Source organism: Somniosus microcephalus, chromosome 12 (assembly GCF_052327205.1).
Source record: "Somniosus microcephalus isolate GS21.2 chromosome 12, FLI_Smic_1.0, whole genome shotgun sequence".
NCBI lineage: Eukaryota > Metazoa > Chordata > Chondrichthyes > Squaliformes > Somniosidae > Somniosus > Somniosus microcephalus.
The window spans coordinates 166,747,789-166,767,543 of record NC_140998.1 but is presented as its reverse complement, the minus strand read 5'-3'; the positions used below and the strand labels follow the sequence as shown (position 1 = coordinate 166,767,543).

The 19,755-nt window shown below is 45.7% G+C and overlaps 1 protein-coding gene across 1 annotated transcript in view; it reads right to left on the bottom strand.

The window, feature by feature from the left end:
• stard9 (StAR-related lipid transfer (START) domain containing 9) overlaps nt 1-19,496 on the bottom strand; it is a 284,572-nt gene extending 265,076 nt beyond the window's left edge. The window contains exon 1 of the mRNA XM_086003792.1: nt 19,259-19,496. Coding sequence (XP_085859918.1) covers nt 19,259-19,305 — 47 coding nt within the window. The 5' untranslated portion in view covers nt 19,306-19,496. The remainder of the gene's footprint in view (nt 1-19,258) is intronic.
• Nucleotides 19,497-19,755: the final 259 nt, after the last annotated feature.

Here is a 19,755-nt window from a genome sequence, read left to right as displayed (position 1 = left end):
CGCCACCTTCAACTGCTGCTGTGATGTCCAAGGCACAGAAATGTTATTTTTGTGGCCAGGCAAAACACCCCAGAGCATGCTGCCCGGCGAGAAACGCTACCTGCTCCGGCTGCGGGAAGGACACTATGTCAGCGCCTGCAAAGGTAAAACCGCTAACGCCAGCAGCGCCGCGTGCGAACCGTGGGGGCAGCCATCTTGTACTCCCCCAGCCGCGTGGGGATCGGGACCATGGGCGCCGCCATTTTGTCCGCCATCTCGGACGTCTCCAACTTCAACCACGGGGGACCCGGACTCAACCACCGCCTCATCTGACGACCACATCGACTCGCTCGACCATACGCTGGCCTCCGTGACGCTGGACCAATCTCTCCCTCATCAACTGTCCAGGTCCATGATGGACATTAAGGTAAACGGCCGCGCCACTACCTGCCTTTTTGACAGCGGGAGCACGGAAAGCTTTATCCACCCCGACACGGTGCGGAGTTACTCTCTCCCGGTCCTGCCGACGCGACATCGGATCTCTTTGGCTTCCAAAGCCCAGTCAGCGGACGTCGGTGGCTACTGTGTAGTGACCCTTTCAGTAAGGGGCACAGAATACAAAAATTTTAAACTCCTGGTCCTGCCCCATCTTTGCGCTGCCGTTCTACTGGGGTTGGATTTTCAGTGCAACCTTAAGAGTGTCACATTAGCGTACGACGGACCCCTCCCCCCACTCACAGTCTGCAGCCAGCGGCTTTTAAATCGCCCGCCGCGCAACATTTGCAGCCTCTCCACCCTTACAGTCCCCCCCCCCCTCCTTGTTCGCTAACCTCACCCGCGACTGTAAGCCCATCGCTACCAAAAGCAGGCGTTACAGTGCCGGGGATAGGAGCTTCATTAAATCCGAGGTAGCAAGATTCCTGAAGGAAGGGATTATTGAAAGTAGCACCAGCCCATGGCGAGCACAAGTGGTGGTCGTGAAGACTGGCGAAAAACAGCGCCTAGTTATTGACTACAGCCAGACGATCAATCGCTACACCTAGCTAGATGCATACCCACTCCCCCGCATATCTGACATGGTCAATCAGATAGCACAATACCGGGTGTTCTCGACGATTGATCTGAAGTCGGCATACCACCAGCTCCCCATCAGGGCTGAGGACCGCCAGTACACAGCTTTTGAAGCCGACGGTCGTCTCTACCACTTCCTCAGAGTTCCCTTCGGCGTCACCAACGGGGTTTCAGTCTTCCAACGGGAGATGGACCGGATGGTTGACCAGAACGCGCTCCAGGCCACTTTCCCCTATCTAGACAACGTCACCATCTGCGGCCGCGACCAGCAGGACCATGGTGTTAATCTAGAGAAATTCCTCCGTACGGCCCAGCGGCTGAAACTAACATACAACAAGGACAAATGTATGTTTCGTACCAAGCGCCTTGCCATTCTTGGCTGTGTAGTGGAGAACGGAGTCATCGGCCCCGACCCCGACAGGATGCGCCCCCTTATGGAGCTCCCCCTCCCCCACTGCCAAAAAGCACTGAAGAGATGCCTAGGGTTTTTCTCATACTATGCTCAGTGGGTGCCCAACTATGCGGACAAAGCCAGACCCCTCATCAAGTCCACCTCCTTCCCCCTGACAGCAGAGGCCTGTGCAGCCTTCACTCTCATAAAAGGAGATATTGCGAAGGCCACAATGCACGCAGTGGATGAGTCCATCCCTTTCCAAGTGGAGAGCGACGCATCCGACTTTGCCCTAGCTGCAACCCTTAACCAGGCGGGGAGACCCGTGGCCTTTTTCTCAAGGACCCTCCAGGGCCCCGAGATTCGACACTCCTCTGTCGAAAAGGAGGCCCAGGCCATTGTGGAAGCTGTGCGACATTGGAGGCATTACCTGGCCGGAAAACGATTTACCCTGCTCACTGACCAGCGTTCAGTAGCTTTTATGTTTAATAATAAGCAGAGGGGCAAAATCAAGAATGACAAGATCTTGAGGTGGAGAATCGAACTCTCCACCTACAATTACGATATCTTGTACCGGCCCGGGAAACTCAATGAGCCCCCAGATGCCCTATCACGTGGTACATGCGCCAACACGCAGGTCGATAGACTGAAGACCCTCCACAATGACCTCTGCCACCCGGGGGTCACCAGGTTTTTTCACTTCATCAAATCCCGTAACCTGCCCTACTCCATCGAGGAGGTCAGGACCATGACCAGGAACTGCCAAATCTGTGCCGAGTGCAAACCGCATTTTTATAGGCCAGACAGAGCGAGCCTGATCAAAGCCACGCACCCCTTTGAACGGCTGAGCGTCGATTTTAAAGGGCCCCTCCTCTCCTCCGACCGCAATGTGTACTTCCTCAACATAATTGATGAGTACTCCCGTTTCCCGTTTGCCATCCCTTGCTCAGACATGACCAGTACCACGGTCATTAAATGTCTGAATGACCTCTTCGCCTTGTTCGGTTTCCCTAGCTATATTCATAGCGACAGGGGCTCATCCTTTATGAGCGACGAACTCCGGCAGTACCTGCTCTCGAGAGGTATCGCTACAAGCAGGACCACCAGCTACAACCCCCGGGGGAATGGCCAGGTGGAAAGGGAGAATGCGACGGTCTGGAAGGCAGTCCTTTTAAACTTGAAATCTAAGGGCCTTCCGACCTCTCGCTGGCAGGAAGTCCTCCCTGCGGCGCTCCATTCCATTCGGTCACTGCTCTGTACAGCCACCAATGCTACCCCTCACGAGAGAATGTTCTCCTTCCCCAGGAAGTCCACTTCGGGGATCTCGTTACCGACATGGCTGACTTCTCCAGGACCCGTCCTACTGCGGAAGCACGTGAGGTCCCATAAGACGGACCCCCTGGTCGAGAGGGTGAGCCTCCTCCATGCCAACCCTCAGTATGCTTACGTGGTGTACCCGGACGGGCGGGAGGACACAGTCTCCATACGAGACCTCGCACCTTCGGGTGCTCCCGAAACACCCCCCTCGCCATCCACCACTACCCACGCCTACCCCCAGTACGCTTACGTAGCATACCCGGACGGGCGGGAGGACACAGCCCGCCACCACGACGATCAGGACGGCATACAAGGCCACCTGATAGACTTACTTACACGAACCTTTAGTACACTTCACCCCGCCGGACTCAATTTTAAACAAGGGGTGAATGTGGTAAACCATTGTTGTTGTTGTTGTTGTTACACACTGTTGTACCTATGCATGCCTCAACATGTCTCGGCTGGCTCCACCCACACAGGCCCAGGTATAAAGGTGATTGACCTGCAGCCCCCTGCCTTCTTGGAACCCAGTCAACCACGAGAGGCATGCTCTGTTCTTTGCTAATAAAAGCCTTTAGTTACTCTCTTAACTCTGAGTCTTTTGAGTAATTGATAGCGCATCAACGACAACGAGCACCTTGCCAATTTAGAGCAGGTGCTCACTAGGCTGAGAGAACGGGGCCTACGAGCAAATCGCCCCAAGTGTGAATTTTTCCGAAATCAAATATCATATTGTGGCCACATAATAAATAAGTCACCTGAAAAAATTGAGGCGGTCATAAAAGCCCCAGCACCTGAAAATGTTTCACAATTAAGGTCGTTCCTGGGATTAATAAATTACTATCATAAATTTTTACCGAACTTATCAACTCTTCTACACCCTCTTAATGAACTGCTACAAACAGGAGTAATTTGGAAATGGAACGAAGACTGCAAAAGTGCCTTCCATAAATGCAAAGACTTAATCACATCCAAAGAAGTTTTGGCTCATTACAACCCATCACAGCCAATCAGACTGGCGTGCGATGCATCCCCTTACGGCATAGGAGCAGTATTATCACATAAATTCTCTGATGGCTCGGAACGGCCGATAGCTTTTGCGTCACGCTCATTGAACTCAGCTGAGCGTAACTATGCCCAAATCGACAGGGAAGCACTCAGCCTGGTATGGGGAGTAAAGAAATTCAACCATTACCTACACGGACAAAAATTTACCTTGTTGACTGACCAGCAACCCCTCATCTCCATATTCAACCCTAAAAAGGGTGTTCCCATTATGACAGCGCAAAGGCTACAGAGGTGGTCCCTTTTTCTAGGGGCACACCAATACAACATAGAATACAAAGGGTCAAAACAGCATGGGAATGCTGACGGTTTATCGCACCTACCGTTGTCAACGGTAGAAGAGGCACCTACAGTAGACCCAATGGAGATGTTCCACTCTACCATAGTGGAATGTCTACCAGTAACAAATTCTGCCATTGAAAGGGAAACGAGAAATGACCCGACTCTTTCACGGGTCTATGATTTAACAGTGAAGGGATGGCCAGCACATGGCGAACCACTGTTGCCAGCATTCTCGCAAAGAAGAGAACAGCTGTCAGTGTGCCGAGGAACCTTGATGTGTGGATCCAGAGTGGTGATTCCACCCAAACTCCAGGATAAAGTGCTAAAGGAGCTTCACGAGGGGCATCTGGGTGGAGTGAAAATGAAGAACCTAGCCAGGGCGTTTGTATGGTGGCCAGGTATCGATGGAGACATCGAAGAAATGACCAAGAGCTGCCTAGGATGCCAGAAGGTCCAAAACGCTCCACCACAAGCCCCTCTACATCCATGGGAGTGGCCCTCATCTCCCTGGCAAAGGGTACACATCGACTTTGCTGGTCCATTTATGGACTCAATGTTCTTAATCACGGTTGATGCACACTCCAAGTGGCCGGAGGTAATAAAGATGTCCTCCAGCACCACGGAAAAAACCATCACAGTATTAAGGACCATATTTGCCAGGAATGGGCTGCCGGAACAGATCTGTTCTGATAATGGACCGCAATTTGCGTCCGAAGAATTCAGGAAGTTCTTAAAAAACAATGGGGTTAAGCACTACACGTCCGCCCCATACCATCCCGCCACCAATGGATTGGCTGAAAGGTTTGTCCAGACCTTCAAGAAGGCCATAAAGGCCATGGGTAATGAAGACATAAAACTTCAGCACAAGGTGGAGAACTTCTTATTCGCATACAGGAATGCAACACATATGGTTACCAACCAAACTCCCACCATGATGTTCTTCAATAGAAACCTAAGATGCCGGCTGGATTTGGTCAAGCCCAACATCAGAAGGGACGTGGAGAACCGGCAGTTTCAAGGCATGAATGAAAGGCCAACTAGAACCTTCCAGATAGGTCAACAAGTTTTGGCTCGGGACTACCGTACCGAGAAATGGCAGCCTGGAACTATCTACACACGACTAGGACCACTGATGTATACCGTAGACATCGGAGAAAGCATAATAAGGCGCCATGCTGACCAAATCATAAAGTCATCCAAAAAGGGACAACCTACACCACAACTCTATACATCTAACGATGAAGTAGAGATACCCATATCTACCTCCAATCCGGTGATACTGGAACCCGGTGAACCCGACACTGGCATTCAAGCCGAATCAGCCTTGCCAGAAGAACCTACTACACCACCAGAAACAACTACACCCCCAAGGCGTTATCCGGACCGAGTCAGGAAGCCTCCTGAGAGACTGACTTATAATTAATTAACTACAGCAATGTATATTATTTTGCTTATAACATGTAAATTAATAATTACTTAAAATATGATGTACTGGTTAGCTAAAAGGGGAGGAATTGTAGTGTATGTGCCTTTAAGAGCCCCAGGTGCGCTGTGGTGCCGGTGATTGCCACTCGGGCTATATAAGCCTGTGTATTGTGTATATCCGTTAGAAACCCCCCCCAGACTTTGCTTAGTAAATACCTATGAACCAACTCCTGTCTTCAGTGTCTTTATCAACACACGGACACTACAAAATGGATGACCAATTAAATACATATTTTGGTTCTGTCTTCACAAAGGAGGACACAAATAACCTCCCAGAGATGTCGGGGAACATAGGGTCTGATGAAAGGGAGGAACTGAAAGAAATCAGTATTTGTAGGAAAATGGTGTTAGGGAAATTGATGGGATTGAAGGCCGATAAATCCCCAGGGCCTGAATCTACATCCTAGGGGACTTAAGGAAGTGGCCCTAGAAATAGTAGGTGCATTGCTGATCATCTTCCAACATTCGATGGAATCTGGAACAGTACCCATGGATTGGAGGGTAGCTAATGTTACCCCACTATTCAAAAAAGGTGGTAGAGAGAAAACGGGGAATTACAGACCGGTAAGCCTGACATCGGTAGTGGGGAAAATGCTAGAGTCCATTATAAAAGATGTAATAGCAGAGCACTTGGAAAACAGTGACAGGATCGGACAAAGTCAACATGGATTTACAAAAGGTAAATCGTGCTCGACTAATCTACTGGAACTTTTTGAGAATGTAACTGGTAAAATAGATAAGGGAGAACCAGTGGATGTGGTGCATTTGGACTTTCAGAAGGCTTTCGATAAGGTCCCACATCAGAGATTAGCGTGTAAAGTTAAGGCACATAGGATTGGGGGCAAGGTATTGACTTGGATAGAGAACTGGTTGGCAGACAGAAAGCAAAGAGTTGGAATAAACTGGTCTTTTTCCGAGTGGCAGGCAGTGACTAGTGGGGTACCGTAGGGATCGGTCCTTGGACCCCAGCTATTCACAATATATATTAATGATCTAGACAAGGGAACTAGATGTAATATCTCCAAAGTTGCAGATGACACAAAGCTGAGTGGGCGTGTGTGCTGTGAGGAGGATGCCGAGAAACTACAGGATGATTTGGACAGGTTGGGTGATTGGGCAGAAGCATGGCAGATGCAAAAAACTTGGATAAATGTGAGGTTATCCACTTTGGTGGCAAAAACAGGAAGGCAGATTATTATCTGAATGGCAATAGATTGGGAGAAGGGGAAGTGCAACGAGACCTGGGTATCCTTGTGCACCAGTCACTAAAGGTAAGCATGCAGGTGCAGCAGGCGGTTAAGAAGGCAAATGGTATGTTGGCCTTCATAGCGAGAGGAAGGATGTTCTTGCCATGGAAGGAGTTCAGCGAAGATTCACCAGGCTGATACCTGGGATGGCAGGAATGATGTATGAGGAGAGATTGGGTCAATTGGGCTTATACTCGCTGGAGTTTAGAAGAATGAGAGGGGATCTCATTGAAACTTATAAAATTCTGACAGGGTTGGACAGACTAGATGCAGGAAGGATGTTCCTGATGGTCAGGGAGTCCAGAACCAGGGGTCACAGTCTAAGGATAAGGGGTAGACCATTTAGGACAGAAATGAGGAGGAATTTCTTCACCCAGAGAGTGGTGAACCTGTGGAATTCTCTACCACAGAAGGCAGTAGAGGCCAATACATTAAATATATTCAAGAAGGAGTTGGATATATTTCTTCAGGCTAAAGAGATCAAGGGGTATGGGGAGAAAGCAGGGACAGGGTACTGAGTTTGGATGATCAGCCATGATCTCATTGAATGGCGGAGCAGGCTCGAGGGGCCGAATGGCCTACTCCTGCTCCTATCTTCTATGTTTCTATGAGTGAAATTAGGAAACAGTTCTACACACAGGGTGGTATAACTTTAGAACTCTCTTCCGCAAACGGCAATTGATGCTAGATCAATTGTTAATTTTAAATTGGAATGTGACAGCTTTTTGTTAACCAAAGATATTAAGGGATATGGGCCAAAGGTGGATATATGGAGTTAGGTCGCAGATCAGCCATGATCTCATTGAATGGCGGAACAGGCTCGAGGGGCTCAATGGACTCCTCCTGTTCTTATGTTCCTAACAAAAAAAATTACAAGGCTATGGGGAAAAGAGCAGGGGAGTAGGACTAATTGGATAGCTCTTTTAAAAAGCACAATGGGCCAAATGGCCTCTTTCTGTGTTTTAAGACTCTCTGATTTGATGAAGGAAAGAAGGAACCTGCAGGGAAAACAAAAAGAGATTCAAAATCAGCAAGAGCAAATCTGAGAAATATCGCACGGCGTGCCCAAACTCAAGCCATACTGGAGAGAAGCGAAAAGAAAAATCAGAGATGTTGAATCCTCTTGATTGGGCTTTCAACATCCTCTTGACCCAGGCAGAAAGCTGAGGCAGACCTGCATTACGCCAAAGCACTGGGATTCAGCAGCTTAGTTTAGTCTCCAGTGACAAACCTGCACACAAAAGGGAATGGGGAAGCAAGACTTTCCACAGTGTAATATGATCGTGATTGAGGTTACCCAACTGACACTTTAAGCACCCTCAAAACCAATCAAAAATGGTTTTGTAAATGAACTAAACAGCTTGAGAAGCCAGTTTTGTTCACTGCTTTAAACCCACTGTATTACATTCCCCAAGAGCGAATCCAAACATAGGATGGACGGACAAGAAAAGTATCTTCCCCAACCCCAGCCCCGCGAGTACCTTGTGACTAAATTCACTTCAGTGCCACCTTTAAATTTGTCTTACGGTGACCAATAAGATTGCAGCTTCCAACGAGTGGGTCTAGTAAGCATCCTACAATATTTAGGTTGGAATATGGGTTTATTTTTAATCGTAACTTGTAAATTTGAAATATCGTTTCCTTCAATTTACTGTTCCACTCCCAATTCCACACAAAGTTTGACAAGTACCAGCAGCAGTAGCTTGACCGGAGATTAACAGGGAGGAGTTCCAATGCTCCAGCACACCAGTACACTGCTGCACAACATCACAAAGTGTGTCACTCCACACCTCGACAGGGCAAGCTCCTGATCTCTGCCTCATCAACTGCACAAGGCAGCAAGCAGATGTGCTGCTCCATGAGAAGGGAGGCAACAACTGAAAGACAGGTCCATCAGTTTTCTACCCCATAACTGTCAGCTCAACAGTGGTCGACACAGCCCATGCACAAGTCAGCTTCACCCTTCTTTCCCCGAACCCCAAAAGCCATCTTGAATTAGGTTTTTTTTGTACCAAGTTTTAGTACCAAAAACACTTGGAACCAAAGCGTTTGCTTGCATCCAGTCTATAGACCACCCATACAAACAGACACTAGTGAGATGTGCAGCAGCATCTACTTCCGCCTTATGGATCAAGGACTAATTAATAGAAAGAACTGTAACCAAATTGTATTAACTTTTGTAGACAACTGGGGTGATCTTTTTTTTTTTCCCCACACTTAGACACGACAAACACGTACCACTCTTTAACCTATCATAGAAAAAGATAAAACTTAACATGAAATCCTTATATATTTCGACCTGGAATATCCAAGGTCTACGCTCTTCACTGCGAGAAGTGAAGAGTAGGACCCCAGAGTTCATAGAGGAAACTAAAGATCTAGATATTATCATTTTACAGGAAACTTGGTATAAAGGAAAAGGACACACCGGCTGTCCCCAAGGGTACACTGAGCTAGTGGTCCCCTCCAATAAATTACCAAGTGTAACCCAAGGCAGAGACTCCGGAGGCATACTGATCTGGTTTAAAACAGAACTTAAGAATTACATCAAATTTATAAAAAAGGGCGAAAACCATATGTGGCTCAAACTTGAGAGGGAGATTATCTCAAACACCCAAGATGTTTACATTTGCGCACTTTATATCCCTCCAATCGATTCCCCGTACTACAAAGAGGACACCTTCTCCAACATGGAGGGGGAAATTATCCAATACCAGGCCCAGGGGAACGTGTTGATCTGTGGGGACCTCAATTCAAGAACGGGCGAAGAACCAGACTTCACCAATAATCAGGGAAACAATTACGTATTCGGGAATAACCACTTTGACATCCCTTCCCTTCCATACAGGCATAACTGCGACAAGCAGTCAAATACCAACGGTAAACAGCTACTACAGCTCTGTCGAAACCTGGGTCTGTACATTGTCAATGGTAGGTTCATAGGAGACCTCCTAGGAAGATCGACCTACTGCTCACCTCTTGGCTGCAGCACAGTAGACTATATGATTACAGACTTGGACCCATCCTCTTTCAGAGCATTCACAGTCAAACCACAAACAACACTGTCAGATCACAGTCAAATTACTATGTTTCTCAAAAAGACAGAAACAAACATAGAAACACAACCCAGTAAACTGTACAACACCAAAAAATCGTACAGATGGGCCAAAAACGACACGGAAAAATACCAGAAAACAATTAGCAATGCATCAACTCAAGCTCTCTTAGACACCTTTCTGGATAACATATACACTCACAATAAAGAAGGCGTAAACCGGGCAGTTAGTAAACTAAACAATATTTTTGATAATTTGGCAACAAATGCAAACTTGAAAGCTCGCAAGAACAAACCCAAAACAAAAAACTATGAAAAATGGTTTGACCATGATTGCCATAACATGAGGAAAAAACTTAGAAAACTATCAAACCAAAAACACAGACATCCAGAAAACGAGGAATTACGCCTTACTTATTGTCAGACGCTAACACAATACAGAAACACACTCAGGACCAAAAAAGAGCAATTTATTAAGAATACACTCAGCTCCATGGAGGAATCCATTGAGTCGAATTGTTTCTGGGACAACTTGAAAACACTACACAAAAAACAACACGACGATTTGTCCATTCAAAATGGGGACACATGGGTAAACCACTTTGAAAAATTATACCAGAAAAACACACTAGGACCAGAGCAACACCAAATACGCAAAAAACTTGAAAAGCTTGAAATGGCCATAAAAGATAACCAAAACCCGCTAGACGCCATAATAACAGAAAAAGAACTTCTTGAAAAACTCAAGGACCTGCGACCAGGAAAAGCTTGCGGGACAGACGGCATACTAAACGAGATGATTAAACACGCAGACGACAAACTGAAACTGGCTATCCTAAAACTCTTCAACTTGGTTCTGAGTGTCGGTTATTTCCCTGACATCTGGAACAAAGGACTCATAACACCCATATACAAAAGTGGGGACAAAATCGACCCAAACAACTATCGAGGCATCTGTGTAAACAGTAACCTGGGGAAGGTATTCTGTAGCATCATAAACAAAAGACTTATAAACTTCCTTGAAGAGCACAATGTCTTGAGTAAAAGCCAAATTGGATTCCTGCCAAACTATAGAACATCCGATCATATCTTCACCCTACAGACCCTAATTGACAAACACGTTCACCATAACAAAAGCAAAATCTACGCATGCTTTGTAGATTTCCAGAAGGCTTTCGACTCCATCTGGCATGACGGTTTATTCCTGAAACTTATCGAAAGCGGGGTAGGAGGGAAAACATATGATGTAATTAAATCAATGTATACAAACAATAAATGTGCAGTTAAAATTGGAGACAAACAAACAAAATACTTCCCACAGGGGCGGGGGGTGACGCAGGGCTCGCCAATCTCACCGACACTCTTTAATATTTACATTAATGGATTGGCAAAACTACTTGAACAATCTACAGCACCCGGCCTCACCCTATATGAATCCAAGGTTAAATTCCTCCTCTATGCCGACGACCTGGTTCTGCTGTCACCAACTAAGGAGGGTCTACAGCAGAACCTGGACCTGCTGGAGTCGTACTGCCAGACTTGGGCCCTGACAATAAATCCCCAAAAAACCAAAGTCCTTGTGTTCCAGCAAAGATCCAAACAACATGGACCCACAATAAATTTCACAGTAGGAACAACCAAAATTGAACAAACCACTCACTACACATACTTGGGCTTAAAAATCAGTTCTACGGGAAACTTCAAACTGGCTGTGAATGAACTGAAAGAGAAAGCAAGAAGGGCTTTCTATGCCATCAAAAAATCAATCCAAATAGAAATCCCAATTAGCATTTGGCTCAAAATTTTCAAATCAGTAATTGAACCAATTGCACTCTATGGCAGTGAGGTCTGGGGACCACTAACACAACAAGATTTTGCAAAATGGGACAAACACCCAATTGAGATCCTACATGCGGAATTCTGTAAAAGTATCCTCCGGACTCAAAGGAAAACAGTAAACAACGCATGCAGGGCGGAACTAGGCCAATACCCATTAATAATCACTATCCAAAAAAGAGCCACCAAATTTTGGAATCACCTACAAATGAGCAACCCCCAATGCTATCACTACGACGCCCTGAAATGCCAAGAGCTGACCATAAAGAAGAATACCCTCAGTCAACTAGTCCTGGGACTCAATAAAGTAACTAATAACAATACTAACAATAACCAGCCCCAGGACAGTGACAGGGTAACACAAAGAATTCGACCCAACACAATCGTCGCTAAGCAAAAGGAAAAATATCTGCCATATTGGGCAGAAACAACAAAAACCCAAAGCAAACTCAATTGCTACTTGGCCCTAAACAGACAATACAACATAGCTGATTACCTGACCATGGTAAAGGATAACAAACTGAGAAGAACCTTGACAAGGTACAGACTTAGCGAACATAGCCTAGCGATCGAAAAAGGCAGACACAGGCACACCAGGCTGCCAAGAGAAGACAGGATATGCTCTCACTGCAGTCAGGGAGTAGTTGAGACAGAGATGCACTTCCTCACAGCCTGTGGAAAATATCAGGGCATCAGAGAGAATTTCTATCAAAAATTCTCACAAATATGCCCTGAATTCAGAAATCTGACTGACAACCAAAAACTCCCATTCCTACTGGGGGAGGAGAGAAGCTGTGTAACACTGGCGGCACACTATGTCACAGCTTGCCATGAACAGAGGGACAACCAGTAAACTAAGACAAGAGTATATATAAACAAGGCGAAAATATATTTATAAACTCAGGGATATACCTGTTTATACACTGTATGAATGGAACCGCGTTTATGTGTTCAACCATAAATGTATTTTGATGCTTTGGCAACATAAGATGTACCTTATCATGCCAATAAAGCGATTTGTATTGTATTGTATTATTGATAGCAAACAACACTGGTGTAATTAGGTGTTAGCTGTGGCTCAACGATATCATTCTCGCCTCTCAGTCAGTAGGTTGTGGGTTGAAGTCCCATCCCAGAGACTTGAGCACAAAATCCAGGCTGACACTCCTAGTGCAGTGCTGAGGGAGAGCTATACTGTTGGAGGTGCCGTCTTTCAGATGAGATGTTAAACAGAGGTTCCGACTGCCCCCTCAGGTGGACGTAAAAGATCCCATTCAACAAAGAGCAGGGGAGTTCTCCACGGTGTTCTGGCCAATATTTATCCCTCAACCAACATCACTAAACAGATTATAAGAACATAAGAACATAAGAAATAGGAGCAGGAGTAGGCCAATCGGCCCCTCGAGCCTGCTCCGCCATTCAATAAGATCATGGCTGATCTGATCCTAGCCTCAAATCCACTATCACAGAACCATCTCCTGAATCTAACAGAATTAGACACACGAAATAGGAGCAGGATCAGGCTACACGGCCCCTGGGCCTGCTCCGCTACCCACAGGGCCATGACCGATCCAAACCTAGACTCATGTCCAAATTTCTGCCCGCTCCCCGTAACCCTTAATTCCCTTTACTTCTAGGAAACTGTCTATTTCTGTTTTAAATTTATGTAATGATGTAGCTTCTACAGCTTTTTGGGGCAGCATATTCCATGGACCTACCACCCTCTGAGTGAAGTAGTTCCTCCTCATCTCAGTTTTGAAAGAGCAGCCCCTTATTCTAAGACTATGCCCCCTAGTTCTAGTTTCACCCATCATCGGGAACATCTTCCCCGCATCCACCCGATCCAACCCCTTCACAATTTTATATGTTTCAATAAGATCGCCTCTCATTCTTCTGAACTCCAATGAGTAGAGTCCCAATCTACTCAACCTCTCCTCATATGTCCATCCCCTCATCCCCGGGATTAACCGAGTGAACCTTCTTTGTACTGACTCGAGAGCAAGTATGTATTTTCTTAAGTATGGACACCAAAACTGGATGCAGTATTCCAGGTGCGGTCTCAGCAATACCTTGTACAACTGAAGCAATACCTCCCTATTTTTATATTCTATCCCCCTAGCAATGAAAGCCAACATTCCATTGGCCTTCTTAATCACTTGCTGCACCTGCATCTAACCTTTTGAGTTTCGTGCACCAGGACCCCCAGGTCCCTTTGTACTTCAGTACTTTCCAGTTTCTTGCCATTTAATTGCTGTTTGTGGGAGCTTGCTGTGCACAAAATGGCTGCCGCGTTTCCAACATTACAACAGTGACTACACTTCAAAAGTATTTTATTGGCTGTAAAGCGCTTTGGGACGTCGTGAAGTTGTGAAAGGCGCTGTATAAATGCAAGTTCTTTCTTTCATATTGGTTCTGCAATGTAAACCTGCAGAACCACTTTAAGGATCATTCAAATGATCTCTTAAAAGACGTTAAGTGAGTGTCGTTAACTGTGCAGTTCTCTCCCCACCCTGTATGTCAACTGTATTGTGAAGGTGAAGTGTTTAACCTCTGTCGACCCAATGACAGTCTAGACGATGCTCACTGATCTTGCATCCTGCTGGTGAGACACCCAGTTTATCTGGTGAGCTGCTAAATGCACTGTAACGATTCAATGCATCAATAAGCCTGCACTGACTCCTATATTAATCGTTTCCAGCATTACGACAGTGACGAGACTTCAAAAGTATTTCATTGGCTGTAAAGCGCTTTGGGACATCCTGAGCTTATGAAAGGCGCTGTATAAATTCTTTCTTTTATTGGGAGCCAAAATAGAGGGCATCGACATGATGAACTAGTGTGTTCATTCCCAGGCCCGTTAGATCCATTTTTTTTTGCTGCTGGGAATGGAGGGTGGAGGAGAAGGAGAGAAATTCAAAGAAGAAAAGCCTTATATTGTCTTTTGTCTCCATTCTCCTGTAGCTATGTTGGAGGCCCATTCAGTAAAGACACCCAGGCAAGCATTTATACTGAAAGTAAAAAGAGTACGCAAAGGTCAGTTTGTCATTACTCTTCTGTGACCCAGACTAAAAGGTAAACGCACCCAGAGTTCAGGAAGCATTTCAGCAGCACCTGTACAGCTCCAAGTCCTGGGTGCTGTGGAAACCACCTTGTTTATACAACAGGGCAGGTTCTGCAGCAGCTGAACCAACATAATAACAGCTTTGCATGTACAATTGTTTTCAAGCTGCAACTGTGCATATGATGTGCAAGGTACATGCTGTCCAGCAAGCCCAAAACCACTTCACTAGCCAAAAGAATATACTGTAGTCGCACAAGGCCACTGCTTCTCATTGTAAATCTAATCTTGGTTACACTGTCAACGGGACAGAGCTGCCTCCAGAGGCACCCACAGAAGTCACTGGGCGATGCAAATTGCCTCCGAGACAGCAATTCCACCTTTTTTAACTTGACCGCACTGCAAGAGATCCCCTCAACAACAATTTTCATTTCTATAGCGCCTTTAACATAGTGAAACTTCCCAAGGTACTTCACAGGAGCATTATCAGACAAAATTTGACATTGAGCCACAGAAAGAGATATTAGGACATTGGTCAAAGAGGTAGGTTTTAAGGTGAGTCTTAAAGGTGGAGAGAGAAAGGTAGAGAGGCGGAGACGTTTCGGGAGGGAATTCCAGAGCTTGGGGCCTAGACGGCTGAAGGCACAGCCACCAACTGTGGAGCCACGAAAGTGGGGGATGCACAAGCTGAACACAGAGATCTCGGATGGTTGTAGGGCTGGAGGAGGTGAAAGATGATAGGGAGGGGTGAGGCCATGGAGGGATGTGACAACAAGCATGAGGATTTTGAAATCGAGGTGTTGGTGGACCGGGAGCCAGTGCAGGTCAGCGAGCACAGGGGTGATGGGTGAACGGGGCTTGGTGAGAGTTAGGACACGGGCAGCAGAGGTTTGGAGGAGCTCAAGTTTAGGGAGAGTGAGAGACCAGCCAGGAGAGCTTTGGAAGAGTCAAGTCTGGAGCTAATAAATGCATGGATGTGGATTTCTTAATAGTTTCTACAACTGTTCGAGGAAAGGAGAACTTCGAGCTCCAGGAAGAATATGTCAAATGAAATTTTTCATATATATTTTAATACTTCAAATTTATATTAAAATGTTATTTTGCAGTAGTGTATATAGATATAATTTATTTATTTGATACATTAAATTAGTACAGAAAACTGTTTACAACATAACTAGTAATAAGCATTTACCACGATTTATCTTCTGAATTAAGTGAATCATAAATAAACTCCATAATATATAAAATGCAATCTTCGGAGTAATTTGCAACAGGACTTGTCTGTCATTGTTCATAATTTATATTTTAATATTCATAAATACAGTCTTTATGAATGACTAAATTTTCTGTAGATCTCATTATTTCCCTAACAGACAAACCAAACTATCTGTTTAGATGTTAAGATATCAGAAAACATACATTATGGATTATTTTAACAAGCTTTTCCAGAAATTCAATACTCAAAGCACACTGGAAGGTGATGTGCTGATTCTTTTACGGGCATATCCATGACAGCAATACAATCGTCGCTTGCCTTTAACATCATATTTTTAAGCAGTATTTTACGTAAGCGGTACAAATGGCCAGTTACAAGTAAATTCACAATGGCCCGTAGGTATTTTCCGATGCCTACGGGTGTGTACACACCCATGAGGACCTCGCAAGTGCCGGTTTCGGGCATGCGAAGTGCATGCACTGAAAACCGGCACTTCCGATCTGTCAAGAATCCTCTTGACAGATCCTGCGCCTGCCCTGGAGAAGGGCCTCTGCGGGTGGAGAGTTCCACTTTCTGCAGAACCTCCACCCGCTGAAAACCCTTAAAAATCTTACACCTGGTAAAAGCAGGCATAAGGTCTGCTTATATCAACATAAGAGTTTAAAAAAGTAAACAAATATTTTTTTCCCCCACTCATTTATAATTTAAAAATAGTTGTTTATTTTTAGCCCTGTAAAACACATTTAATTCTTTTCAAAAAATTAAATGTTTAAAATATTTAGTTTAATGTAATTTTAACTAATTTTAAAAACATGATTTAAAAAAATGCATTTAATGTTTTGATGTGTTTTTTGAGTGATCCCCATTCATACATTTGACTGGTCTAAACTGAGAGACCTGTCAAAAGTATGAAGGGGGATTCCCTTCCTCCATTGGTTCCCCATGGCCCACGTGATCACAGGGATGCTTGCGGACCGCATGCGCCCCTGGGATACCAGGGCCCTGCGCATTTCGTAGAGCAGAGACCCAGGAGCGGAAATGTCTGGACCTCCGCAGCCCTCAGGTAAGGGCGTAGATTTTTCCCAGATCCGAGGCCTCCGATCGGAAAATACAGGCCAATATAGCACAAAAAGAGCAAAGTCATTAGAACTTTGGGGGGGGGGGGCTGACGTTTTTGCTAATTTAAGTCAAAGCAGAAATTAGAATGCAAACAACTTGCATTTATATAGTGCCTTTAGCACAGCAAAACAACCCAAGGTGCTTCACACGAGCCGAATCAGATAACAACTGACATCGAGCCACATTAGGAGATATTAGGCCAGGTGACCAAAAGCTTGGTCAAAGAGCTAGGTTGGAAGGAGTGTCTTGAAAGGAGGAGAGATAGAAGAATATCATTTTTTACTCAGTTTGGTTTTTTTGGCCAAAATTAACAAAAACAGAAATTTTTGGCCCTTTTACAACCGAGGCCAGTATATGTTTAAGCCAAAATAACAACAGAAAATGCTGGAAATACTCAGCAGGCCAGGCAGCATCTGTGGAGAGAGAGACCGCGTTAACGTTTCAGGTCTGGGACCCTTCGGGTCGGCAGTATTTTGCTATTGCATGTTTAAGCCACCTCCTTTAAAGTCGCAGTCTGCATTTTCAGGTAAAGACAGAGCCCGCATTTAGCCACCTATCTGCAGTATCTCAGAACTGCAATCTCCACTGACCTCCAGTTCAATCTGTGAACCGAAAGGCGCAAGATTCCAATACCAGAAGAGTTTATACTGTGAAAAGCTTTAGGGGGGAAGTCAGAGTACAAAACATGTCAAATGTTGCTAGAAGATATTTTTATAGAACTCACACCAAGTGCAGTGAGACAATTTCATCAGCCAAGAGTAGTGTTAGCTTTGTTCCAATGCTTACAGAATGTTTTTTAAATCAACTAGACAAAATACAACTAAAATCACAAAATACTGAAAGTGTACTATTTTATGCTTGTTGCTGATCAAAGTTTGAGGAAAAAAAGTGTGCAACATACACCAACAGCTGAAACGTTCCCTCCAGGGATATTCTGACACGGTACAGTACATGAAACACTGTGCAATGTTTAGCCGACAGACCAGTAAGTTATGTCTTTACCAAGTCCTCGACAGAACTTTTCTTTCCCTCTCAGGACAGAAGTGGTCTACAGTTTCAAAACTTAACCACTCCCAAACTTTTTTCTGTGTTTTTAAAATGTTGTATCTTTTAAAAACCAAAGGAGAAAAAAAGTTTACAATTATATTTCCTGTCTTTTAGACTGATGTAATGGCAATCAGATGCCATTAAAACATGTTATTACATCTGCACTCGTTAGTGTTCACAAAAACACTATGGTAAAACAACTTAATCAAACAATCATTGTTTATATTACAGGTTTGAATGCAAAAAAAATTAGAAAATATTTACACTAAATAAAAGCAATGATGTTGCAGGTAACATGAATTGGCTCAGTCCCCAATCCAGTACATATATTTTCCACAAATATATATTTACATTTATGTTTGACACACTGTGCAGATTCTAGCCTATCTGGAATACTCGATTACGAAGAAAGCCAATTCGAATGAGCAAACTGCTGCAATAATAATACCGACCAGATATGTAGTTGTAACCAAATTTGGAAACACTTCTCTTTTTAAAAGACAGCTGTTACATCCCCCATTCCATCCCCACCCAAAGCTACAAACTGAAGTGGTATTAGTCCGATTACAATCTCACGTACAGCACAAAGTTATTTAGTTCATTAGGATCTGTCACCAAGCAATCAGAGACAAACTCAATTCTGAATGAGACATTGGGGTGAACTCTGGAAACTATCCCTAAAGGGAGACAATTAAATTCCAGCGATCTATCTCCACAACTCCCTGCTGTGCAGCACTTTGGCAGAACTCAGTCTGAGAAACACACAGTCCCAACTTTATAAAGCCACAATTTTAAGTTACTTCCCCCCCACGACGAGGTACCACAGACCCCCCCTCCAAACTCCGCACTTGGCTTTATTATTTTGACAGATACTGGATGCTCCCACTCTCTCAACCCCCCACTTCCCCACTCACTCACCCCCCTCTCTCCCCCTCCACTCCCCACCCCTCTCCTCTCCTTACTCACTCACCCCTCCCCTCTCTCTCCCCTCATTCTCTCACTCACTCACTCCCCTCTCCTCACCCCTCCCCTCATCTCTCCCCTCATTCTCACTCACCCTCTCTCCCCTCACTCACCCTCTCTCCCTCACCTTTTGCTCAGAGGCCGGACCCTCACGGCCACTTTCACATTCGCCATAGATGAGGGGAGGGGGCGCGGGGCTAATTTACTCCGCAGCCCTCAGGTCTCGGTGTCATTTTCCGCGGTTATAAGCAGGCCTGGCTGCCGCTGGCCCCGGGGTTGCTGTTTGTCCGGAGTTTGCTCGGCCAGCCGCCCTCAGGCCGCTGCCTCCACTCCCATCGGCCGGCTCGAGCCGCTGCCTGCCCCAGAGCCGGTCCGCGTTGTGCAGGGGGCGGGGCGGGCCCGCTGTCAATCACAGGGACTGGGCGGGGCGCGCCCGCATTCAATCACAGGGGCTGGGCGGGGCGGGCCCGCCGTCAATCACAGGGAGTGGGCGGGGTGGCCCCGCTGTCAATCAGAGACTGGGCGGGGCGGGCCAGCCGTCAATCAGAGACTGGGCGGGGTAGGCCAGCTGTCAATCACAGAGACTGGGCGGGGCGGTCCTTCTGTCAATCACATGGAGTGGGC